This window comes from Brassica rapa, chromosome A06 (assembly GCF_000309985.2).
Source record: "Brassica rapa cultivar Chiifu-401-42 chromosome A06, CAAS_Brap_v3.01, whole genome shotgun sequence".
In the NCBI taxonomy this organism is placed as follows: Eukaryota; Viridiplantae; Streptophyta; class Magnoliopsida; order Brassicales; family Brassicaceae; genus Brassica; species Brassica rapa.
In genome coordinates, this window is record NC_024800.2 from 17861860 (window position 1) to 17886505 (window position 24646).

General features: G+C 41.0%; 2 protein-coding genes and 2 long non-coding RNA genes across 10 annotated transcripts in view; 3 read left to right on the plus strand and 1 right to left on the minus strand.

The window, feature by feature from the left end:
• LOC117125984 overlaps positions 1–24393 on the plus strand; it is a 34297-nt gene extending 9904 nt beyond the window's left edge. For 3 of the 7 annotated variants that reach the window (XR_004448463.1, XR_004448468.1, XR_004448462.1), the window contains exon 5: positions 784–3300. This is a non-coding gene — a long non-coding RNA (uncharacterized LOC117125984). Of the gene's footprint in view, positions 1–783; positions 3301–4348; positions 4621–5032; positions 6706–24381 lie in introns of those variants that run through there. The other 4 variants (XR_004448465.1, XR_004448467.1, XR_004448466.1 and 1 more) reach the window with 4 other exon arrangements.
• On the minus strand, positions 3152–4681 carry LOC103874647 (uncharacterized protein At2g29880). Its single transcript, XM_009153083.2, has 2 exons — positions 4296–4681; positions 3152–4206 (listed from the first exon to the last, which is right to left on the minus strand). Exons 1-2 carry the CDS (start codon positions 4635–4637, stop codon positions 3631–3633), a joined length of 918 nt encoding a protein of 305 aa, XP_009151331.2. The 5' UTR covers positions 4638–4681; the 3' UTR covers positions 3152–3630.
• Positions 16515–17257, plus strand: LOC117125983 (polyubiquitin-D-like). Its single transcript, XM_033273109.1, is given in 5 exon segments — positions 16515–16546; positions 16548–16652; positions 16654–16760; positions 16763–16867; positions 16870–17257. Coding segments are annotated over 5 exon segments (510 nt in total). The 3' UTR covers positions 17031–17257.
• On the plus strand, positions 17496–18890 carry LOC103874648. Its single transcript, XR_004448461.1, has 4 exons — positions 17496–17774; positions 17849–18108; positions 18186–18324; positions 18408–18890. It is a non-coding gene; the product is annotated as an uncharacterized LOC103874648 (long non-coding RNA).
• Positions 24394–24646: the final 253 nt, after the last annotated feature.

Sequence of the window (24646 nt, forward strand, 5' to 3'; positions counted from 1 at the left end):
CTTAAGTATTTGGACTTTATTCTATTTTTAAATTTAATGTGGGTCTCAATTTAATTATGTTTAACTTTTTGGTCTTATTAATTTGGGTGTTTATCTGTGTTAGAAATTAATTGTGTAGTCGATGGTACTATGCTCCTTGCGGGTAAAATGAATATTTCGATGTTTTTATAAGTGGAGGAATGAATATTTCGATAAAGTTATGTTATAATAGGTTGTGCTTTGGTTTTGGTTCATGTAATTTATTTTGTTTGGGTAGAGTGGTTTAGCAATCGATGATTTAAATGGTTAAGAATAAATAATAATGTATCCAATTTGATAGTTAGAGTAAAAATCGCTTATATATAGGTAAAATATCTTGTCACATATTGTTATAATATATAGGAGAAGTCCAAAAAAATAAAAAATAAAAGAGTCCAAACAACTTTTTTAAGTAGATTTATTAAAACTCCTTTCCTTTTAATAGTATTGATAGTTCTAATCATGTGAACACAAGAATACATTTCAAAGTTCACTTTTTTTCCCTTTTGTATTCATGAGTGTGGATGCTAGCTTATCTTTCTCTTCTTGATTAATCAGTGTTTCTGAAATAGTTGATTTATGTTGTGTTTGTTTGTGGTAACCTGTCCCTAGCTTGCATCGTGGTAATGACATCTCCCTTTTCTTTCATCATTATGCTCCATATTCATCTGTGTAGGTTAGCTTCCATGGTCTGATTAGATACTTTGTTCATGATGATCTTATAGAGTGGGATGTCTTTCATCAATGAACCATTTCTAGCTTCAGTTATTGCAGGTGATCTAGGCTGTCTGATTTCATCCGAGAATTTGTTTTCAAGTTCCATCTCTTCAAACAGCCTGCGGTCTCTGCTTCTGTGCCAAGAGCGCTTCTTCTCTGCTTTCCAAGCCTCTTCTTTTCCCTAACAACTGCTTGCTCAATGCTTTTAGTTCTTTACTTCATTTCCTGCAATAGCACAATTCCATTGTCTTGGTTGGTACTGCTATACCCTTTAGGCTCTTCAGATATTACCGCTTCTGGATACTCACCATCATGAAGAAATTGAAAGAGTTTAGCTACTGAGGAATATAGAGGTATATATGCAACATGCTCATGTTTCACCAAATGGAAGGCACTAACAAGGTTCAGCAATAAAAGTTAATCGCTAGAGGTGACATGTCATTTATAATGATACTAATATGTTTATCTAATTATCTGTCTACAACAATCTCCCTTTTCCCACTAACAATTGGTGTTGCCATCACTATGACGTATACATACTTTCTAAATGAAACACAGTGGAAAATTTTAGTAATCTCAAGGGGAAAACACTCAAAAAAAGTTTATGTCCATAATTTTATGAAAATCAACAAAAGACTTGTGACTCAGAGCTTACTGCCAAACCGGTGAAAAAAACATGACTTTCTCTTTGCCAGCTATTATTTTCTTTGTGGAAACTAAATAATTGTCATTAGAAATAGTCTAAAAATAAGAAAAAAAAAACGTTGTTGCAATCAAGATTACATATGTGTAGCATCTGCCCACATAGTTGCTGCAATATTTGCTCTCCAATTATTAGCATTCACTCTTTGTTGTTCTTGAGTACCTTGAAAATTTTCATCAGCATTATTCTCCTCTTCGCCTTCTTCTTCATCTCTACTTTCTTCAACAACTACTTCTTCAGGAAGAAACATATCTGAACGGCATTCCTTACGAAGATAGTTGTGTAAAACAACACATGCAAGTACTAACTCTGCTTGCGTCTTATACGGAAATGGTGGTGCACATTTGAAGATGAGAAATCTAGATTTAAAGATGCCAAAAATTCTCTCTATCACATTTCTCAAGCTTGAATGACGATGGTTGAACAACTCATTTTGATTTACCGGATCTTTTCCTTGTCCTCTAAAATCTTGAAGATGATAACGGGTACTTCAATATGGAGCTAGAAAATTACGACGATTAGCATATCCACAATCGACCAAATAAAACTTTCCTGAAATTTTAGAATGTATATAAATATGAGAAATACGTAAATTAACATAAGATTTTTTATCATAAGCAAAATATGTACCTTCTGGAACTTTTAGTCGGTTGCTACTTCTTGTTAAAGCATCTTGTAATACTTTTGCATCATGAGCTGAGCCTTCCCATCCACTAAGAACATACATGAATTCTAAATCAAAGTTACATGCAGCTAAAATATTTTGAGATAGTTGTCCTTTTCTGTTACGATAACTAGATGAATCTTTTCCAGTTATCATTGCAAGAATATGTGTACCATCAATAGCTCCAATGCAGTCCTAAGAAAAATATGAAGTCAGTGTTAAAATTTAATTACACCTAAAGAATACCAAAAAAAAAACTATTTACCTTAAAGTAAGGATAAAACCTTGTGCTGTCTCTTATGTTTGGAGGCACTGTAGTTCCAGGTTTAGCTATATAGCTTGAAGCAAGTTCATTTAATACCTTGAGAATTGTATTAAATCTCCTACTTATTGAGAAACGTGACTTCTTGAATCTATCTTGAGCTTGAATATATCTTGAATTTTGACCAACAATAAACAGAAATGTGGCCAACATTTCTTCGACTGAAACGTATCTTGTATCTTTTACTCCCATCCGTTCTCTAATAATAGAGCATAGCTTCAGAAAAACATCCGGATACATACGATATAAATGTCGAAAATGAGCAGGATCTTCAACCAATGCATTTTGTATGTATTCATGTCCAAGTCTTGTAGTTGATCTTCTAATTGGGTGTTGTATTTGCAAAATCTGCGAAGTCAAATACCGGATCTTTGCGATGATGGACAAAACCAGGATCATAATATCAACATCTGTTTTAAAATTTGCCATCTTCTTTCTTTTCTTCCTAGCTTGTACCTCTTCACTTGCATACACAACATGATTCATTGTATATCCCCCCTACACAAGAAATCATTAAAAATTATATAATTGTAATTTGGAAAGTATGATACAAAAATCATTCATAAACTCACAAGAAAGCAAAGCGGCGGAGAGAACACTCTTCTTTCTCTAGAAGGATGAGGACAAATAAATGTACATGTAACCCTCACTCCACCCGCCAAATTTGACCGCCAAATTAAAACACAACCTTTGTTGGTTTAAGAAATCCACTTCATAAAGAAATCTCTTTTTTTTTTTTGTTATTTATTTGCTAGATTCTTCGGCTGTATATGGTAACAACATAAAGATATTGGAACAAATCAAGCATAACAAAATCTAAACATCTGAATTGTTGAGAAACAAGATAGCGAAGAAATTGATAAGGTCAAATAAAATTAATAAAGGTAAAGGTAACAACCATCCCACCGCCAAATTTGACCGCCAAATTAAAACAGAGTCTTTGTTGGTGTAAGTAAACCTTATAATGATATCTATACGTTTCTTCAAGAAAAAGCATTTTTGTAGGAGCAGAAAATATTTTATTTAATGATCTGAAACTAGATAAATAAATAAAAAAAACATTGAATCGTTGCTAAACCAATGAAAGAACCATAGCAATTTGCTAAAAGTAATAATAAAAACTCAAAACCTAAGAAAACTGAAAAGCTCCACAAATGGAAAAATCACCCATAACACTTCAACCCTTTGTCAATGCATTGAACCTCATCAACTTTGTTTACGAAGATTTTGTTTTATCCATCCACGACGATCAGCTACAGACATCTTCACGAATCCAGATTTCATGCCTAAACTGTGAACAAGAGTCATAGCTTCATACCGTAAATCATCATCCAAATCAGGAATTTCGTTGATAGCATCCCACACATTGTTAGCTTTGTCCTTAGCTTCTTTCTCTTCATCTTCTTTTTCCCATCGTTTCTGTATCATGCCAAAGATTTGGCTACTGATTTCTGTCACCTCCTCACAAGCCTTATCTAAATAAGAATCAGTTCTGGCTTTCTTTCTTAGGGGAAGTTTTTCTCCCGTACTTTTTTCTAATGAAGAAAAAACTACGTTTTCATAACCTTGTTGGTGTATTATATCTTCTCCACTATTCATCATCTGGACAAAACTTATATCATTTGCCCTCTCACTGTCTTCAATTTGAGAGTTAAAAGGATTAACATCATCACCTAACCCCACAGCATTCTGCCCTCTTGCAGTGTTTTGTCCAAATATCATTTGTAACTCCTCAAAATCTTCAAATGAATCATCACGCAAGTATTTATTATTGGGATTAGCCTAATTTAAAAAGAAAAATATCATTACAATAAGAATCATGCATATAATCAACATCAAAATATTCATAAATTTTTAGAGATAATTTATACCTTTAAATAGACTTTCCATACTTCATCATCTGCTGTGAACTTGTTTGTTTCAGGGTCCCACCCAAAACCAGAGTTACAACGAAGAAAATCTGTCAAATTATGGTACCTGGTTTTCAGGATCTTCATCCTATTTTTGTAGTGGCCATATGTTTTCTTCGATCCAAGTTGTTGGCGTAGAACTGATAATACTCTTGTCTCGAAAGTTAGCTTATTGAATTTACCGCTAGCATCACGGAAACCATTGTTGATCACATCCACCAGTGAGCGTAATAACAATCTGTTTTCAGGTCCAGACCATGAATGATATTGACCCTTACCTTTTGCATCTTGGGAATCTCCCATTGTATGGAAGGTAACTAATCACAAAGTACAACAGGGATGGTAAGAACATTATGCAAAGAATACTATATATATTCATGAAAACATAACAAAGTATTAAAACAAACGCGGATGTAAAATAAAGTAAATAAAAATACTACTCACTATGATAGAAAAGAGGATGATCTTTGAGTTCAATAACAATTTGGAAGCCTCTCCCTTTAGAATATAAGATAACTACGTGATATTGAACACATATATACACTGATATCTAACAACCTAACCCTAATAAATAACTAAGAAGCCCATGATTATATTTTGTCAGAAAACAGCCCATCAGGCATCAAGTCCAAGCTAATGTTTTTTTTTCTCAGAAAACAACCCATAATTATGTTTTGCTCGATGATGATTATGAACAGAGAGAAAAAAGGAACAAACCTTGCAAGGTTGAGGACACGGTGGATGTCAAAAGATAAGAAACAGAGCTTGATTCATGTCATATAACAACAATAAGAGACTAGTTCCTTGAAGGTTGGCCTCCAAGATCGATCCTTTTAATTGGGTAGCTGCGCGTGAAGTTGTGGTGGAGGACGGGGACATCATGAGTGAAGAAGAAGCCACAACAAGGCTGCATCCAGTCCATGAGAGGATGAAACCAGCCTAACGAGGCTGCATCGAGTCCATGTGTTCATACATATATTCAAAATGTATTAATTAATTTATTTCAAATATCTTCAAATAACATCTATAGAGATGTTATTTTACAAGACCTATTTTTAACTAAAAAAAACGTGAAGTCTCCTAAAATCTGTATCACAAATTTTTCTTGTTAAATATTGTTTTCAATTGAATAACAGGAGATTTGATATAGTTTATACAAATTGTTAATTGAATAACAAGGGATTGTAAGAGAATTGAAATCACTTTTCATAAATCACATATTGAATAACAGGAGATTTTAAAAGAGTTTTTAAAATAATTGATTGAATAACAGGGGATTTTAATAAAATCCCAAAATCTCCTAAAATCAATAATTCAATACACCCCCCTTAGTAGTTTTTTAAAAGAAAATGACAATTTACCAACTTGATACTACTTTTTTTTTAACAACAAAAGTGTTTTTTTCCCCATCTGGTTTCATTAAAACATTAAAAGATACAAAGGTGAAATACAGAACCGGCGGAACATTCGGAACATCCACGGAAGCTAATGCCCATAGAGGGAAACAAGAACCCAAACAACCGGGCTACATACCAACATCATGAACTTAAACTAAATACCTACACTCTTTTTGTGAAACTCATAAGCTAACACCCATAAATAAAAGAACAGACTTAATAGCCAATGACTAGCCGGAATCCTTGCAACAACGCAACACGTATGACAGCTTCAAACAGAGCAGAACCCTCATCTGAACCACCTGTTCATGATGACAACAGCCACACCTCTTCAACACAATCAAGACAACAACCAGGATGAAACATCACCCACCGGAGCACTTACTCAACCGCACCATAAGCTGGAAACCCCCATGCCTCAACCTCTTTATATTGCTTTACCCAAAAGCCACGAGGAAGACATAGACCAAAAGAAGACCAGAAGAAACACTATTTCAAAAAGTGGGAGACAGTCTCCTTTGAACCTGAGAGACTAATAGGAGTTCAGAAACAACCTATTTCTCAAGGACCATAACCTCCAATTGCTCACTACACACGGCCACGTTACTGCAACACCGTTGCTGAACCAAAGACCAACTAAGACAAGTTCAAAACCCATGAGATTCAACCCCTTGGCCAGAGGTACACAAACCTGATGGAGAGACACCAGAATGGAACTGAGGAGCTCTCACTACCACTTGAAACACAACACTCCGGCCGAATCTGGAACCCGGAAAAAGCAGATCTGAAAACTAGATCAAACCTGCAAAATCCAGAAACCCAGATCTACAAAGGAAATAAAAACAAATCTGCAAACAGACTACAGATCTGTCATCAAAGAGCCTTAACAAAGGTTAATAATAGCACACACATGCCATCAGGAACCAAAGAGAGAACACACAAGAGGATATGCAAGTATTGAGTAGAAAGGAAAGGCAATAACTAAAAACTAAAACGAGACAGATTACTTCGACGGCGACGCCGAGGGCGCGCCACCGCCGGAACCACCACGATTCAACCGGAGGAGAAAAGAAAACTTAAGAGAGAAGGGAGAGAAAAGAAAACGGAGAAGCAATAAGAGTTGGTTTGCCAACTTGATACTACAATCAAGCAGATATCCAAAACCACTAAAAATAAAAAAACATATTATTTGTTGGGGTCAAAAACGGTTACGACGGAATTACCACCCGAAAATCCTCGGAGATCGTATTTCCGAAAGAGATAGTAAAAGGAGAGACGTAATTTTCGTAAAAATTACCAATACGAAGAAGTATCCTTTGGGATTCAAACCGAACAAACCAAGCTCGGTCACCGCGCATACACGCCGTCCGGTCGCTATGCAGCAACCAAACCCGAGCCAAGCTCGGTCGCTATGTAGCGACCGAGCGCTCGTCCTGCTCGGTCGCTATGTAGCGACCGAGCTCGAGCCAAAACTCGGTCGCTACGTAGCGACCGAGCGATCGTCCCGTTTGGTCGCTACGTAGCGACCAAGCTCGAGCCAAAGCTCGGTCGCTACGTAGAGACCGAGCGATCGTCCCGCTCGGTCGCTACGTAGCGACCGAGCCCGACCAAGCTCGGTCGCTACGTAGCGACCGAGCGATCGTCCCGCTCGGTCGCTACGTAGCGACCGAGCTCGAGCCAAAGCTCGGTCGCTACGTAGCGACCGAGCTCGAGCCAAAGTTCGGTCGCTACGTAGCGACCGAGCACTCGTCTCGCTCGGTCGCTACGTAGCGACCGGGCTCGAGCCAAAGTTCGGTCGCTGTGTAGCGATTGAACCTTTCCGAACATCGATACGACACCAGTCCTTGCATTCTCGTCAAACCTTCGAATGCTATCTCCCGAAGACCGTAGCAAGCTCAGTCCATGTTTCTTGCTATTCTAATTCATCGATCAAACTTCGCGGATTAGAAACCGCGGAAAACTCGTAGTAAACGTGTCGAGTCGGAAGACGGCCCAAAGGGACCTAAAACACGACTCGAGGCCCATCCTACGATTTTTCCTAACCAAAAGCCCGTGAACCACAGCATGGTTCACGCTTGGCCCACGGGGAAGGATAAATGTCAAGTTTCCGCGGATAAATACGGAAGTTTTGAAGATAATTGTGAAGATCGGGAAAAATGGAATATCTCCATTTTTATGCTATGACGGCTTAAGGGCAGAAGAGTAAAAGCGTAAACCGACCTTGGAGCTAGTATATAAGGAGTCCTAGGCGAGGAGCAGAAAAATGAACTTTTTTCAGAGCAAACTTAGCACTTAGAGCAATTTAGGCAATTTTCCGTTTTTGTTATTTCGAGCTGCGACTCAATTAGGTTTAGCCGTCTTAGGGTTGCTAGAACTAGGAATCTCGCTGACAGCTCTCGAGCCCAGGCTTATACCTTGTTGTAAACGCTCATACGCAGATTCGGAATAAGATCTTCTTTGCTCTCTTTTCGATTTCTTATTTTTATCGTTGTTGTTCTCGTGTTCTGATTGCTTGACGTGTGGTAATTAACAGATATCCGGGTCCTCTGGGAAATTAGGGTTTTCCTAGTTTCCTTATTTAAACAGAAATCGACAGTGCGAATTTCGGTTCCCACAGTTTGGCGCTAGAAGGAGGGGGCCTTACGGATCAATCTAACCCGCAAAAGCCACACACAGTCAGACATGTCAACCAACGACGCGGATAACGTGCAAACTCTTAAAGGAGGCAGCGGCACCGATCTCCACACTCCAGTAGCGGACGTATCCGCGGCCAACGCGCAAGCCAACACCGCGACGCTCGAGGAGTTCAAAAAGATGTTCGCCACCTATGAGAAAAGGTCGGAAGAACAGGATAAGCTCGTGAATACCTTGACCAAACAGGTTGAAACCTTAACGGCAAGAACCCAAGCTATCCGTCCCCGCGGAACCACCAAAATCCGCGGGAAGAGGCTCGACTTTGCCACCCCACTCGATAGAACAGGAGTCGCGCGGGAATGACCTTCCGGTCAAAACCCTAGCGAGAAATCTCCCATCGAAAAGGGGAACTCTGAAAGTCTTCCGCCCCCTGCAAAGGACTCGGAGGATAACGAAGCCGAACACATTGACCTGGATCCTAGCGATGTCTCCAACGACACCGACGAATATGTCGACAGACATCCAAGAAGGACCAGGAGCCGATCTGCTCGGGAAGGTTCCCCGTTCGAAAAACCAAAGACGGAAGAAGAAGAGATCGCCTACTGGAACGAACAGGAGGAGCTGGCTGAAAGGCAAACCGAGCTTACTCGCAGTAAACGCCGACAGGCTCGGAAATCTACTGACGAGACATCGGACATCCGCGATCTTCGCGACTACATCACCAAGACTGCGGCAGAAGTGAGAGCCGTAAAGTCTCAAATCCATCATGCTACTAGTGCTGCCCCCGAGATCGATCAACTGCTAGAAGGAGCTCGAAAGACCCCCTTTACCAGTCGCATTTCGGACATGAGGGTGTCCGATCCGGGAAAGATCAAAGTACCGAAGTACGATGGTACGGCCGATCCAAAAGCGCACCTTCAGGCCTTCCACATCGCGATGGGAAGAGCAAGATTGAAGGACGGCGAAAAAGTTGCCGGCTATTGCCGCCTGTTCGTCGAAAATCTTGAAGGAGCAGCGCTCGAATGGTTCGCACGCCTTCGTCGCAACACCATCGGGAGTTTTCGACAGCTCGCATCGGAATTCCTCAAACAGTACTCTGTATTCATAGACAGAGAAACCTCCGATGTTGACCTCTGGAGTCTCTCCCAGAGGGAAGACGAACCCCTCCGCGAGTTTATCAGTCGGTTCAAGCTGATAATGTCCAGGGTCAGCGGGATAAGCGACAAAGTGGCCATCGACGCGCTGAGAAAGACGCTCTGGTACAAGTCAAAATTCAGAAAATGGATAACTCTCGACAAACCGCGAACGATCCAGGACGCCCTCCACAAAGCAACGGACTACATCATAGTCGAGGAAGAAACTAAAGTCTTATCGCAAAAACATAATCCGGCAAGACCATCCTCGAAAGACGCAGATCCGAAGGGGAAAAAGAAGAAATCTCGTAACGACAAGTACGTCCATCGCGAGGGGGAAGATCTCCAAGGGGCGCATAACTATGCGATCAATTCGGATCAAGGCCGGACCATGGGCAACACATGGACTCGCAATCAAGGATATGACGAAAACACCTTTTGCGAGTTCCACCAATCCCGAGGATAATCCACGACCAACTGCAAAGTCTTGGGAGCAAGACTGGCCGCGAAGCTACTCGCTGGAGAGCTTTCGGAAGTAACTAGCGTCAAGGATCTCATCCTCGATTCTGATCGGCCTCCAAAGACGGATAGAAATCCGCCCGCTGAAAAATCCCCTCAACGAAACCAACCTGGGGATAAACGCGGTAGGAGGCCGGATGACAAAGGGAATGATAACAATCGTCGCAGAGTCAATATGATCATCGGAGGATCACAATACTGCGGCGATACCGTGTCGGCCATCAAGGCTTACCAACGGAAGGCAGAGTCAAGTGCAAATTGGCCTACATGGTCTCCTCCTCGAGACGGCCAAAGTTGCTCGATCACCTTAACAGAGGAAGAAGCCGGCGGTATCGACCAACCTCACTGCAACCCGCTCGTCATAGATCTCGTCATACGAGATTTAGAAGTCGGAAGGGTACTCGTCGACACGGGAAGCACGGTCAACGTAATATTCCGCGACACTCTCAAGCGGATGAGTATCAAACTCGGAGAAGTAATTCCGACGCCGAAACCGCTCACGGGTTTTTCAGGCGAAGTGTCAATGACTCTCGGATCAATCCAATTACTAGTCATGGCCAAGGAGATCACGAAAATCATCGAATTAGCGGTAGTCGATCATCCCGCTATCTACAACGTGATCATGGGAACCCCCTGGCTCAACGCCATGCAGGCAGTTCCGTCAACCTACCACCTAGGTCTCAAGTTCCCAACGCCGAGCGGAGTCGCGGCCATCAGGGGATGCCAAAAACAGTCGCGACTATGCTTCCTCGCGAAGCATAAGTTAAGGCAAATCACGGCTTCTGCAAACGGCAAACGCGCGAAGATAGATCGATCTTCAGCCAAAAGCGCCCCGGGAGAAGACTAAGTAAAATCGTCTATCGACGCAAACGCATCGGACGTCGAAGCTCGACATAAATCCGAAGCCCACGCGACAACTCAACCGGAACATCCGGAAAATAGCGTCGACCCAGCCACGATCGACACGGTCAAGGCGGACATCGCGACATCTACCGCCGAGTAAGAACACTCGCGGCATGAAACAGAACTACGAGATGGCTTGATCCTCGAAAGGGGTACGTAGGCAGCTCGTCAAAAGACGCGTTCAGCTATCCCCCTCTCTAAAAAGGGGGGGGGGGTGGGTGCGTATACTCGTATACTCCCACTTAGAAAAATCTTCATTATTGTAATCGAGTTTTTAGAAACTTTAAAAACTTTTACTACAATATACGTTGTCCTTTTTATCGAAAACGTTCACGCTTCAGTAAAACACAAAAAAAACTTTCAGGACACGCCTGAAAACGTTAAGACTCTTGTCTGCGGCCCCTTCCGGCCCAAAAATCGAAAAGATTATCATCTTTCAAACACGCAAAAATACACGTATAATCCTCGAAATAACTGCGAGACATCGCAAAAGTTAAAAATTCGAGGACAATGCTAACAAATTGTCCGAACGCGACCACCAAAAACCTTACACCCCGTTCGTCGATTGGCCCCGACGAACACGCCAGCCGTCTTAAACAAACGCAATTCGATCACTCTTTTGATCTTTAACAACGTCCAGCACAAGGACAAAAGCGCGCTACAAGAAAAATCCGAAATTTTGGTTTAGCACTTCCAGTTGATTCTGAGAAGATGCTCGATTCGTACCATACAAGTCATATAAGCCGAGAACATATCGCGGACTTTAAATCGATGCGAATCAGGAAGAAATCGCAACAGGAAAAACGATAGCCGGCTAGTCACCGCACAAACCTTAACCGAAAGTAAACCTAGGTCTTGCCCTAAACCCAACGCTCTGGTCTCAAACATCTCAAGGCATGATATCTAAAAGATACGAGATCCTAAACCATGTCTCTCCGTTCGTATCTCAATGTTCTCGAAAATCGTAAAGATAAGTAAATTTTTACGAAAATCACGAACGAACCAACAGATTGAACGTCTAATCAGAACTAAATACGAGACGACAACTCATATTTACTTCAACCCTACTTAGGAAAACTCGAAACAAAACATTCGTCATATAAATAAACCGCGTAAAGCGGAAGGGATTCAAAGCCACCAACGGCCAGTCCCGGTAAATACAAATACGGCCATCTAGGCCTAAAAAAATCCAAATTCAAAGGGCCACACTCGGCCGAAAACAGATAAAAGGATAACTGATCCATCCCTCATAATCCAAAGTCAAAGTCCCCGGACAACGAAGCACCGAACGCATCCGCGGGACGATCCACTTCCTCGCCACCATCGGGAAACCCGGTCGGAACCTCCTCGGTATCAGGGGAAACCGGGATGGAATCCCAGAACCCTTGAATCCGCTCGTCGATCGGAGGGATAAGCGCCTCGGCATGGGCACGTTCGTTCATCCCACTCTTCATCAAGCTCATTTCCTCTTCAAACACATAGTCATCGGCTCGCGTCCTCCAAAGACTTCCGACCGAACCGCGGCACTCGCGAAAGTCACCCACCGAGGTAAAGGCATTCTTGAGGTTCCCATACTCAACCTGGAATTGAGAGGCACGAGTCTTCATCACCTCGACGATTTCCCTTTTGCCTTTCCTTTCCGCTTTGCGGATTGCCCGCGCATGATCACGAGTAAGTTGCGCTTCTCGCTCCAACATCTCGCCTTGCACGGAGCGAGATCCCGCTCCGCTTTCTCCGCTTTGAAGCGGTAGACCATGGCTTCTCTATGGCCCGCCTCAATGGCCGAGCCCAGCAAGCTCAGGCCCTGCAAAATCGATTGACATGTTATAAATATATACATAGGACAATCACCAAAAAATTCTCAAAAAACTAACCCCATTGATGATGCGAGATCCTTCCGCAACGACTCTCGGCCTCGCCGATTCTTTCGTAGGAGGAGGAGCATCGAAACCCGGTGGCAGTCCAGCAAAGAAATCATCGAAATCCGGAATAGGGGCCTCGCTCGAACCACTCCCATCGCCGTAAGCAAGGTTCGGATCCCATCCTGGAAGCATAGAGTCATCCATCGAAAACTCTATGTCGCCAAGATCGACATCTTTTCCCTTCCAAGAGCTCGACTCCGGCACAGCTTTTGGAGCTTCGACGGGATTCTGGTCGTCAGGTTCGGAGTCGCTTCCCGTGTTCGCAGGCGAAGCAGGACCGGGTTGCACGAATCTCAATGCCCTCCGAACCCTCTTCGGCGTAAAAGAAGTCCAGAAGAAAGGACCGTTCCTGAGAAGATCCCTCACCGCAATGATGTCCTCGGGGAACGGAGCAAGAGGGTTGATGAAGGGACGATCATTCGGCAACCTCCGGAACAGTGGAATGCAACTCTCTTCGACGGACGCAGCGTCTATACGAACAAAGAAAAAGAACTTCTTCCACGAGTTGAAGTTCGAAATGAACTTCTTAACCACTGACATAAATTTCCGAGGGACCAACCTATGCTTATCCGTATCCGTGACAAGTTGAAGCCTCAAAAGCGCTTCATAATGATCCACGGAAAGGGAAAGGCCATGCTCGTAGCTTAGGATCAGGATCCCAATAAGATGCTGAATGGCAAGGGGAGTCAACTGACTTATCGCAACTTCGAAACGATCCAACACTCGGACGAGAATTTCGGGTATGGGGAACCATAGGCGACAACGCACTACGAACGCCTCATAGCAAGTAAAGTAACCCTCCGGGGGGCTGTTAGCACATTCCCCGCGGCGGGGAACCCGGAACTCCACAGCATCCGGGATATGGTAGAACGATCGCATCATCGCGAGAAACTCGTCGGTAGTCCTGCTTGCATCCTCTTCCTCGACTCCACGATGGACCAGGACCGGGAACGGCTTCTCCTTGGGAGGGGTCAACGAGCCATAATGAGCAACCCACCATGCCTCGTTCTCGGCAGGATGCACCGAGTGAGGCACGAACTCCATCTTCGGAACGATGAGCTCTTCATAAGGACTCGCGGACGAAGACCCTTTTTTCGCAATCTTTTTCTTGCTCGACATCTTTACACTTCTCTGAGAGAATAGAGGAAAAGGGTGGAGAGAAAGATAGAAAGTTTTTCTTAAGAAAGATCTTAGAGAAAGACAAGAAAGTGAAAAAATTATGGAACAAGTTACCTCCCTTCTTATAGGCATGAGGATTTACTATTCAAGCTCGGACTTTCGGATATTAATTCCATCCATCACGCCTAACTTGCCAAACATTCCTAACCGCACGCTAGGATCCTACAATGCATGATCCTAACGGGCTGGGGGGCTAACTGTTGGGGTCAAAAACGGTTACGACGGAATTACCACCCGAAAATCCTCGGAGATCGTATTTCCGAAAGAGATAGTAAAAGGAGAGATGTATTTTTCGTAAAAATTACCAATACGAAGTTTTTACGAAGAAGTATCCTTTGGGATTCAAACCGAACAAACCAAGCTCGGTCACCGCGCATACACGCCGTCCGGTCGCTATGCAGCAACCAAACCCGAGCCAAGCTCGGTCGCTACGTAGCGACCGAGCGCTCGTCCTGCTCGGTCGCTACGTAGCGACCGAGCTCGAGCCAAAGCTCGGTCGCTACGTAGCGACCGAGCGATCGTCCCGCTCGGTCGCTACGTAGCGACCGAGCCGGCCAAGCTCGGTCGCTACGTAGCGACCGAGCGATCGTCCCGCTCGGTCGCTACGTAGCGACGAGCTCAAGCCAAAGCTCGGTCGCTACGTAGCGACGAGCGATCGTCCCGCTCGGTCGCTACGTAGCGACCGAGCTCAGCCAAGCTCGGTCGCTACGTAGCGACCGAGCGATCGTCCCGCTCGGTCGCTACGTAGCGACCGAGCTCGAGCCAAAGCTCGGTCGCTACGTAGCGACCGAGAGATCGTCCCGCTCGGTCGCTACGTAGCGAACGAGCTCGGCCAAGCTCGGTCGCTACGTAGCGACCGAGCGATCGTCTCGCTCGGTCGCTACGTAGCGACCGAGCTCGAGCCAAAGTTCGGTCGCTAAGTAGCGACCGGGCTCGAGCCAAAGTTTGGTCGCTGTGTAGCGATTGAACCTTTCCGAACATCGATACGACACCAGTCCTTTTATTCTCGTCAAACCTTCGAATACTATCTCCCGAAGACCGTAGCAAGCTCAGTCCATGTTTCCCGCTATTCTAATTCATCGATCAAACTTCGCGGATTAGAAACCGCGGAAAACTCGTAGTAAACGTGTCGAGTCGGAAGACGGCCCAAAGGGACCTAAAACACGACTCGAGGCCCATCCTACGATTTTTCCTAACCAAAAGCCCGTGAACCACAGCATGGTTCACGCTTGGCCCACGAAGAAGGATAAATGTCAAGTTTCCGCGGATAAATACGGAAGTTTTGAAGATAATTGTGAAGATCGGGAAAAATGGAATATCTCCATTTTTATGCTATGACGGCTTAAGGGCAGAAGAGTAAAAGCGTAAACCGACCTTGGAGCTAGTATATAAGGAGTCCTAGGCGAGGAGCAGAAAAGAACTTTTTCAGAGCAAACTTAGCACTTAGAGCAATTTAGGCAATTTTCCGTTTTTGTTATTTCGAGCTGCGACTCAATTAGGTTTAGCCGTCTTAGGATTGCTAGAACTAGGAATCTCGCCGACAGCTCTCGAGCCCAGGCTTATACCTTGTTGTAAACGCTCATACGCAGATTCAGAATAAGATCTTCTTTGCTCTCTTTTCGATTTCTTATTTTTAACGTTGTTGTTCTCGTGTTCTGATTGCTTGATGTGTGGTAATTAACAGATATCCGGGTCCTCTGGGAAATTAGGGTTTTCCTAGTTTCTTTATTTAAACGGAAATCGACAGTGCGAATTTCGGTTTCCACATTATTTTATTTTCAGGAAGATTCATTTATTTTAAAATTCAAAATTATAAACCCCACTCGCATACAAAAATGGAAAATTAAAGAAAAAAATAATAGAAAGATAATAGACAGAGAGGAACCCATGGCTCAATTATTATAGCATATATCGTGGGTTTATCAACTCAAAGCACAAATATAGTTTTCCTTACACCTCATATAACACACGTGTCGAACTATTATTCACTATTGCTTGACCGCCCTCGTGACCGAGTCTTCCGTATCCTCTTGTATAAATCAAACCCTAATCACCTCTTCTCTTTCACAAATCGAAAAACAAATCATTCTCAAGTCTACCTCTCTCTCTCTCTCTCTCTCTCTCTCCCGAATTACGATCAAAGGTTAGATACGCGTTTCTTCTTCTCTCGATCAGCTGCTTCGTTCGATCGTAATTGCTGATTCTCTGTTCTTCGAATTTGAATCGGTTCGATCGTAATTGATCTCGTCGTGATTTCGATTATTAGGGTTCGTATTGTTCGATTATTACGATTAAGGTTTGATTTTGGTTTCATCTTCTTCTTCGATCGTAATTGATCCTCTGTTCTTGTGATTTGTATCGGTTATAGCAGTCGAGCAGTTGAGATTAGCCGATAGATCTCTTGTTAATTTTGTTCGATTCTTCCAGATATGTTATTGACTTGTTCGTTTTTGCATATGATTCGTATTGATGTTTTGCTTTTGTGAATAACAGATGCAGATCTTCGTTAAAACTCTCACCGGAAAGCTCCGACACCATCGACAATGTTAAGGCCAAGATCCAGGACAAGGAGGGAATCCCACCCGATCAGCAGAGGCTTATCTTCGCCGGAAAGCAGCTCGAGGACGGTCGCTGACTACAACATCCAGAAGGAGTCGACCCTCCACTTGGTTCTCAGGCTACGTGGTGGTATGCAGATCTTCGTCAAAACCTTAACCGGAAAGACAATCACCCTTGAAGTGGAGAGGGAATCCCACCGGACCAGCAGAGGTTGATCTTCGCCGGCAAGCAGCTTGAAGACGGCAGAACATTGGCCGACTACAACATTCAAAAGGAGTCTACACTTCACACGTCAAGGCCAAGATCCAAGACAAGGAAGGCATCCCTCCAGACCAGCAGCGTCTCATCTTCGCTGGCAAGCAGCTTGAGGATGGTCGCACCTTAGCCGACTACAACATCCAGAAAGAGTCCACTCTTCACTTGGTGTTGCGTCTCCGTGGTGGCTTTTAAGACTCTCGTCTTGTGTCGTATCATACAAAACAACAATGTCTCTTTTTCTTTTAAAAACTTCTCATGGTTTGTGCGTGTCTGAGGCCTTACAAAGTGCCTTATAAATAATCAATGAACACTGGTTTGATTCCTTTAGTTTCTCTTGGAATTTCTCGATATTGGAATTTATCCTCATTGCTATCGTTTGTATCTGCATTTATATTATAAAAGTGCTTTGTTGTTTGAAATGTTATGCCTTACAGTGAACAAGAGAAGATGCGGCGGGACATACTCAATGGGTTGTGTAGCTTTTTACTTTTGAAATCTTACGTCTCTTGAATTTGTTCGGAGATACATGAGAAGCTTTATTGCATTGTCTACTCAGTCGTCGTCTCTTCATTGTGGTTAATTGAGAGATGTTGTGCTGATCATTTAAGTGGGTTGCTTACATTGATGAGCTTGGAAGGGTAGCATTTTGGTATACTTGTCGTTGCAAAAATCATGTCAAGTATTGATGAGCTTATAATCTTTTAAATCTCTTAGTTTGTTTCTCTTTCCTTCTGTGATAAAGGTTTACTCGACTCATTGCTGACTGAAGTCAAGAGCTTCGGAGTGAGCTCAAACAAGTCCGAGATGAACCGTGAACGTGATCGCCAGGTTGCACAGTCACAGAAGCTGGCTGATGAGATACTCAAGTATTAAGAGAGTGTTGGAAAGTCATCTAATGAACTAGACATTTTGATTGTAAAATCAGTATCATTGGAGGTTAGTTCAGAAGTAAAACTTTTGACTCCTTGTGTTATATTCAGTTGTCTGAATATACCAGTCTTATGGTGCAGGAAACATGTTCCTCGCAAAAAGAGCGTATAAAAATGTGGGAGCAGGAATTAACTTTTGCTAATGGTGTGATCCGATTGGTTCGTTACATTGACTTTTAATGTGCTTTCTACCGATGGTAGATGCGTCTATGTCTCTTACTATGACGGAGTTTGAGGATAAAATAAAACATATGCATGAGCTGCAAGACCGCCTTGCAGACACGGAGCGTCAACTTTTCGAAGGAGAGGTGTTGAGGAAGAAGCTTCACAACACCATTCTTGTAAGTATATATAATTTAGCTACATGTTAAGTTCCAGCAGCTTTCTCTATGTGCGCTAAACAAAGCTTTTATTTCAGGAACTGAAAGGAAACATACGTGTGTTCTGCCGACTGCGCCCCTTGCTACCGGATGATGGAGGACACCAAGAGGCCAGCGTCATTGCTTACCCTAGATCATCTGAATCTCTTGGGAGAGGCATTGATGTGGTCCAAAGTGGTAAATTCAGTGACTCACCTAATTTACTTTGCTCAAGTAGGATATTTCGTTTTTCATGCCTTGTGCTCTATTTGGGTTCTCAGGGTAACAAGCATCCTTTCACACTTGACAAGGTTTTCGACCATGGAGCTTCTCAGGAGGAAGTATTCTTTATCGCAACTTGTTCAAAGCGCATTGGATGGCTACAAGGTTTGTTATCTTCTTATTCTGACTATCTTGTAGATCCTTTGGTAAATGCAACTATTTGTATCTGACAACACTTTGACTGATCTTTCTTTTGTCATTTGCCTGCCTTAAATCTTTGTGGACATAAGTTTGTATTTTTGCATACGGCCAAATAGGTTCTGGCAAAACCTATACCATGATGGGCAGGCCTGAAACGCCAGAGCAGAAGGGACTGATCCCTCGTTCGCTTGAACAAATGTTCAAAACGAGCCAGTCTCTTAGTGCACAAGGCTGGAAATACAAGAGGCGTGTATCTATTTTTCCCAGAATGGTGAAACATTTGTTTAATGCTTTGATTGCTAGCGCTGTTTCTTATTGGATTTTTAACATAAAACCCCCTCAATTAAGTTTATTTCGGGTATAAACCCCTAAATTAAAGATTCAACGGAAAAACCCTCAACCTAAGAAATGGTAACGAATTGGCCCCTCTGTTACTTAGCCACGTTAAAATTTTGAAAACCTCCGTTAGTTGAAACACATCGTTTAGTGTCAAAAGAAAAACGACCCGTCTTTCCTCTTCTTCATATCTGAGACTCGAAAATTTCCAAATATAAATTAGGGTTCTTCAAAATTTTGAGTTTATATCTGTTCCTCAAGTTAAAGCTTTTGTTTTCATCTTCCCCAGTTAGGTTTTAGTTTTCGTAATTAAACGTACGGTGTTGGTTTCAACTGATTTTGTTCTCGAAAAGTTTATGTTGCTTGAGAGTTTTAGAACCAAGTCTAAAAGTGATGCTGTGTGTTGTAGCTTGCATCTTTTAACATCATTGTGGTTCAAGGACTGTCATTGTGGTCGTAGCTCTCGAGATTGAACTTTGATTAAATCCTTCAAGAGAAGAAGTGGAAGCAAGGAAGCTTGCCACACAAGAAAATGAACAAGAAGAAGAATTGACCAAGGAGTCCCGTCGAAAAAGAATAAAGAAGTGGAAGCAAGAGATTGCTTACCACCCAAGGAAAGAAGAAGAGGCAAAAGCCAACTAAACTCTCTTCTCTCTCTAAAGAGAAAGAGCAAGCTTGTGTTAAGATGAAACACAAGTAAACAAAAACAGAGTGTGAGTGGTGTAAAACAGAGTGAGGGTGAGAGAAGCTCACCAAGTATGAACAAGAGAAGAAAGAGAGGCTGGCCGTGAGAATTGTGCAGTGTGAGAGGTCAAGCCAAGAGAAAAAGTTCAACAGTAGCTTGTTCTAGGACTATCATCATTGTGGTTTAAGTGACGTTTTTAACTGGTAGTTATGACATTTGATAGTGTTTCAAGTGTTGTTTTTAACTTGTTTTTCTACTGTTGCTGTGTTTGACGAGTTGATTAACAACATGACCCTGTAAGAAAATATGTCTTGCACTTGTCGTTGGAAGAAACAAATAAAATGACCCTTCAAGACACATAGCAACAAGCAAACATAGTTCACTTTATTTTAATGGTTCTAACGACCATAACCTGAGCTATAACAAAACACCAAAACATGGTAAAACATGGTACAGATGAACTTAATCGTAGTTAATCTGAAACACCAAAACATAGATTCTAAAGCTGAGTTCCAAAATTAAAAACAGAAAAACAGCAAGTTCTTAGATGAGCCAACTTCAAGTGTGCTTAAGGTGATGTGAGTTCAGTGGCGATCAAAAGTGTAACTAGGATTAACTTCATTTGAAGTTTTGAACCATATATATACATAACTTCAACTCTGTCACCAGACTATAAGTCACCCTCTCCCGAACTTAGAGTCTCTCAAACTCTCACAATCACCAAATGAAACTCAAAACTCTTCTCTTTAAAAAATTAGGGTTTATCATCCTATTCTCTCGTGGAATTTTTAAGACACTTAAGAATGTAAAATTAAATGATAAACAACATGACATTTTGTTTAAACATCGTACTGTTTTATTGACAAATCATATTGTTTTAAGACATTTCCAAATAGCGGCGTTTGGTTTTAACGTGACGAGTAACGGAGGGGCCAATTCATTACAATTACTTAGGTTGGAGGTTTTTTCATTGAATTTTTAGTTCAGGGGTTTATACCCAGAATAAACTTAATTGGGGGGCTTTTATGTTAAAAATCCTTTCTTATTTTAAGTTCATTTGTGTTCTTTCTTTTACCACCAGGCAATAAACAAAAGCTTTGAGTGATGTTATATTTGCATTGGCAAAGAAAGAGGATTATGTTCCTTTCAGAAACTAGAAGTTGACATATCTGCTACAGGTTAGTGACTCTTGAATCATTCTGCACATAGTGGGTCTATCTGGATCATTCTAACAAAGGAGAATCGTTTTTTTTTCTTTGTGTGTGACAGCCATGTTTAGGAGGTGACTAAGAGACTTTAATGTTTGTTAACATATCACCGGATCTAAATTCTAGACCCTAAACCCAAACTAGCTAAACCCAAACTGTATATTTTAAACCCAAATCCTAGACCTTAAACCTAAATTATATATCTTAAACCCAAATCATAAATCCTAAATCCAAATCATATATCCTAAACTTAAATCTTAAACCCAAACTTTAAATATTTTATAGTTTAGTTAGTGAAGATTTAAACTTAAAAGTACCGGTAAACCCTAAACCTTAAAATGATTTTATTATGTTTTCTTAACGTCAACTTCCGCTGGCTACAAATATTTATTCATCTAAGTTTGTTTCAGGCTTTTAAACAATCACTTTCGATGTATTAAACAATTTGTATATGATTTTTTATTTTAAAAAATAATTAGACAACGAATTGTCAGATATTTAGCGAACTCCTCAACTCTACCACATATTACGAGTTATTATACATAGCTTTAAAAAAAATAGTGGACACATTTTTTTTTCGTATATAACACGACTAAACGAAAGCTCTATTACAGTGTTTGAATTGGTCTAAGAAGTGTTCCTTTGATTATTTTAAAAATCCATTTGTTAATTTTTTTTTTTGAGAAAGCCATTTGTTAATTTTTAAATCTACTCTTCGGTTAGTGATCAATTAACAATGACAATGACCGAAAAAAAATACTATTTTAAACCTGTAATATCCGTAGGTGCACTAGCTACCTTTCCATACGAATGTTAGTGTTAATATTCATGTCTAAATTAATTAGTCAACGACTTGTAAAGATGATAAGTCAACTCATCTACTTTTCAACATTTTCGGAGATGTTCTCTACGAGTGTAAAGTTGTCTATGATTAATATTTTTTTTATTATATATGTTCTCTACGAGTGTAAAGATGTCTATGATTAATATCTTTTATTACTAAAATCAATTGGTAAAAAGTAGGACGCTAAAATATCCGTAAATTTTGATTTAATTCGTTTTGTTTTTATTCGAACTAAAAATTTCAGATATTCGTAATTCTACAAAACAAATACTAATATGCAACATCCATAAAAAATGAAACAAATCACAAATACTAATATTTTAGGAACGGATACCCGATCCAATCATATATATGCATATATATACATATATATTTAAAGAATTATATGTAACTTATATAAATATTATATTTTGTATAAGTTTTACAGTTTTTATTTATTATATTAGTTATTAGAATTTTTTTAAAAGTAAATATTTTTTTGGTAATAAAAATAGTATTTTATATTGTTTTGGATATTTATTTATTTATTTGTCGAATCGAATCGGATATCCGGTTAAAATCAACAAAAATCTGAATATCTAGAACACCAAATATTCAGGTGGCTACAAATCGAGTTGGATAATTAATTATTCGGACGAAAGGATCATGAATGCCTCTGTAAACCCGGATATCCGATCCGTGCTCAGCCCTAGTGAGACCTGTCCATTCTTTTTGTCTGACCATGGATAAGCATAATGATGTTTGGGTTCTTGATGGAGCTGACTTGTTAGGCCCCTGCTTCATCGCGTTTTGTTTGAGCAGGAAAGCTCATGTATCTTCATCCAAGGCAATGAAGCTGTGTGAGTGATGAAGAGCATCCTGGAGACTTATGGTTGGTTTTGTGTAGAGCTCCTCGCGAAACATGCAATTAACCTAGAGTGCGTTGCGAATTGCTTCAACGGCAGTACCGTTTGAAACGTGTACCTCGAAAACTATAACTTTGAATTTTTCTATACTCTCTGTCTTTTGGACTTTGGGACATCTTCCATAAGTCCGTAACGGAAATCCATTTTCTGATAAACATCGTGTACTGCTTCAGAAATTGGGTTGATAACTCGCAAAAACTATGAGTCTTTGGTGAGTCATGAGAACCAAGTTCTCTGCTGAGTCTTTCCACAAATATCTGGCAATATTCAGCGTCCTTCTCCTCGTGGGTAAAATGCGCTCGTCTCATGGCGATGCTGAAGGCTGTGACATGATTGCTAGAATCGGAGTCTTCTCAGTAGGATGGGTCGGACCCGGAATTTATCAGTTTGGTGAACCTTCACATAATTAATTTCCTTTGCAAAGGGTCTTCATGGCAGCTAGCACGCGTCCGAGCTCGTTGTGTTGTGTATCTTGGAATTGATGGCTTGGACCCCACTCTACAAGTCGGCGACTTGCCTCTTGGTTTCTTGACCAACTTCTCGTGCCATAGGAGGACAAAGAATCCTCCTTGGCGTTTATTCACCATTGGTAGCTGCAGATTAGTAGCTGCATGAGGTGTGAGAGCGGCATATATCACGTTGAGGCGTTCGCTAGTTGCCTTGTTGGCTTCATCCTGCTTCGTGAAGTGCTCCATCATATCGTTCATCATCTACATCATGACAGCCATATCGGCTCTCAGTTGGGTTGCTCATGTGTTTGTGGGAACCATGGTGATCGATTGTCAGCGTTATTTTCAAAAACTTCCTTCAGACGGTGTCAATTGTTTAATCTGAATTAATTTGAAGCAATACATAAATTCGAGGTAGGTTTGATTGAAAAGTGTTTATTAATGATCAGATGTGAATACAAAGATATTTGAATAAATTTGATGTGTAAAAAAAAAAGAGAGAGAAATTAGCAAGAACAATGAAAATTATGTAAACCCTAGTTATTGTGCCGTGTCTCCCAAGTGTTTCGAATGTCCTTACTTGATTCAACTCTTCTACTTATATATTCGACAGCCTTCTAACTATACCTTTAAATCGGCATAACCCCAATCGACTTGGGTGGAGGTCTGTTTATTGGATAGGTCTACTGAAAGATGTAATCCATTTTTAATACCTGGCTCCAAAACACATAAGTAAATAAAAAATTCCTTACTTTCCTCGTCATTTTGTTTCAAGTTTTTATTATCAACTCTTTACTATTCGTTAAACGTTTTGGGTACGTCTCTGGTTTAGAATATTTCCACTCATTTTCATTTTTTTTTTCTCTATGTATTCATTGCAATGAGTTACCACTTGATCACAAAAAATAGTTATATCACCTGATTACCATTTCAGACATTTCCTAGAAACTTCGTACCCTGTGATATATATATTTTATATAATAAAGTTGGCTTGTCTCTCTCTTTAGAGAACCACATCATCAAAGAGCATGGTGCAAATGAGGACACCTGTCCTAATTTCTTTCTCTTTGTTTCGATGATGGAACGATGAATTATTTTATTGGGCCATAATTCTCTTATTTTAATAAGTCAAACATATCATAGGGTTTTGTTTTTACTTTCTTCAAAGCTGGTACATATTCTATTATCAATCTAGGCCCAATAGACAATCGGGTTTTCTTTCTCTTCGTTAACACAGGATGGCTTCATATCCCAGAATCCAAAGCTCAAATTGAGCATGCTGCTAAGAAGGTCCATACGGAATAGAAGAATATGGAAGCTTTATTCTATCATGTTGCTGTCGTTTTTTTAATCAAATAATGCTTTGCGTTTTTCCATTTTCAAACTATTGCTTATGTTGGTTTAGTTCTCTGCACTACTAATATTGGTTTAGTTCTTTGCACTACTAATATAAGATTTTTTTTTGATCAAGCACTACTAATATAAGAATATTTCGAAGTATTTACCCTTTAAGCCAACCATGGATTCAGTAACACACTCCATCAGCACTTATATGTTTAAGTGACTAAAATATTATATATCCATCAGAAGGCTGTCTGCTTTTTAGTAGACTAAATCAAATTAACAGAAGTGAAACATCAAGTGGTGGGCATCTGAGGTTACTTAACAAA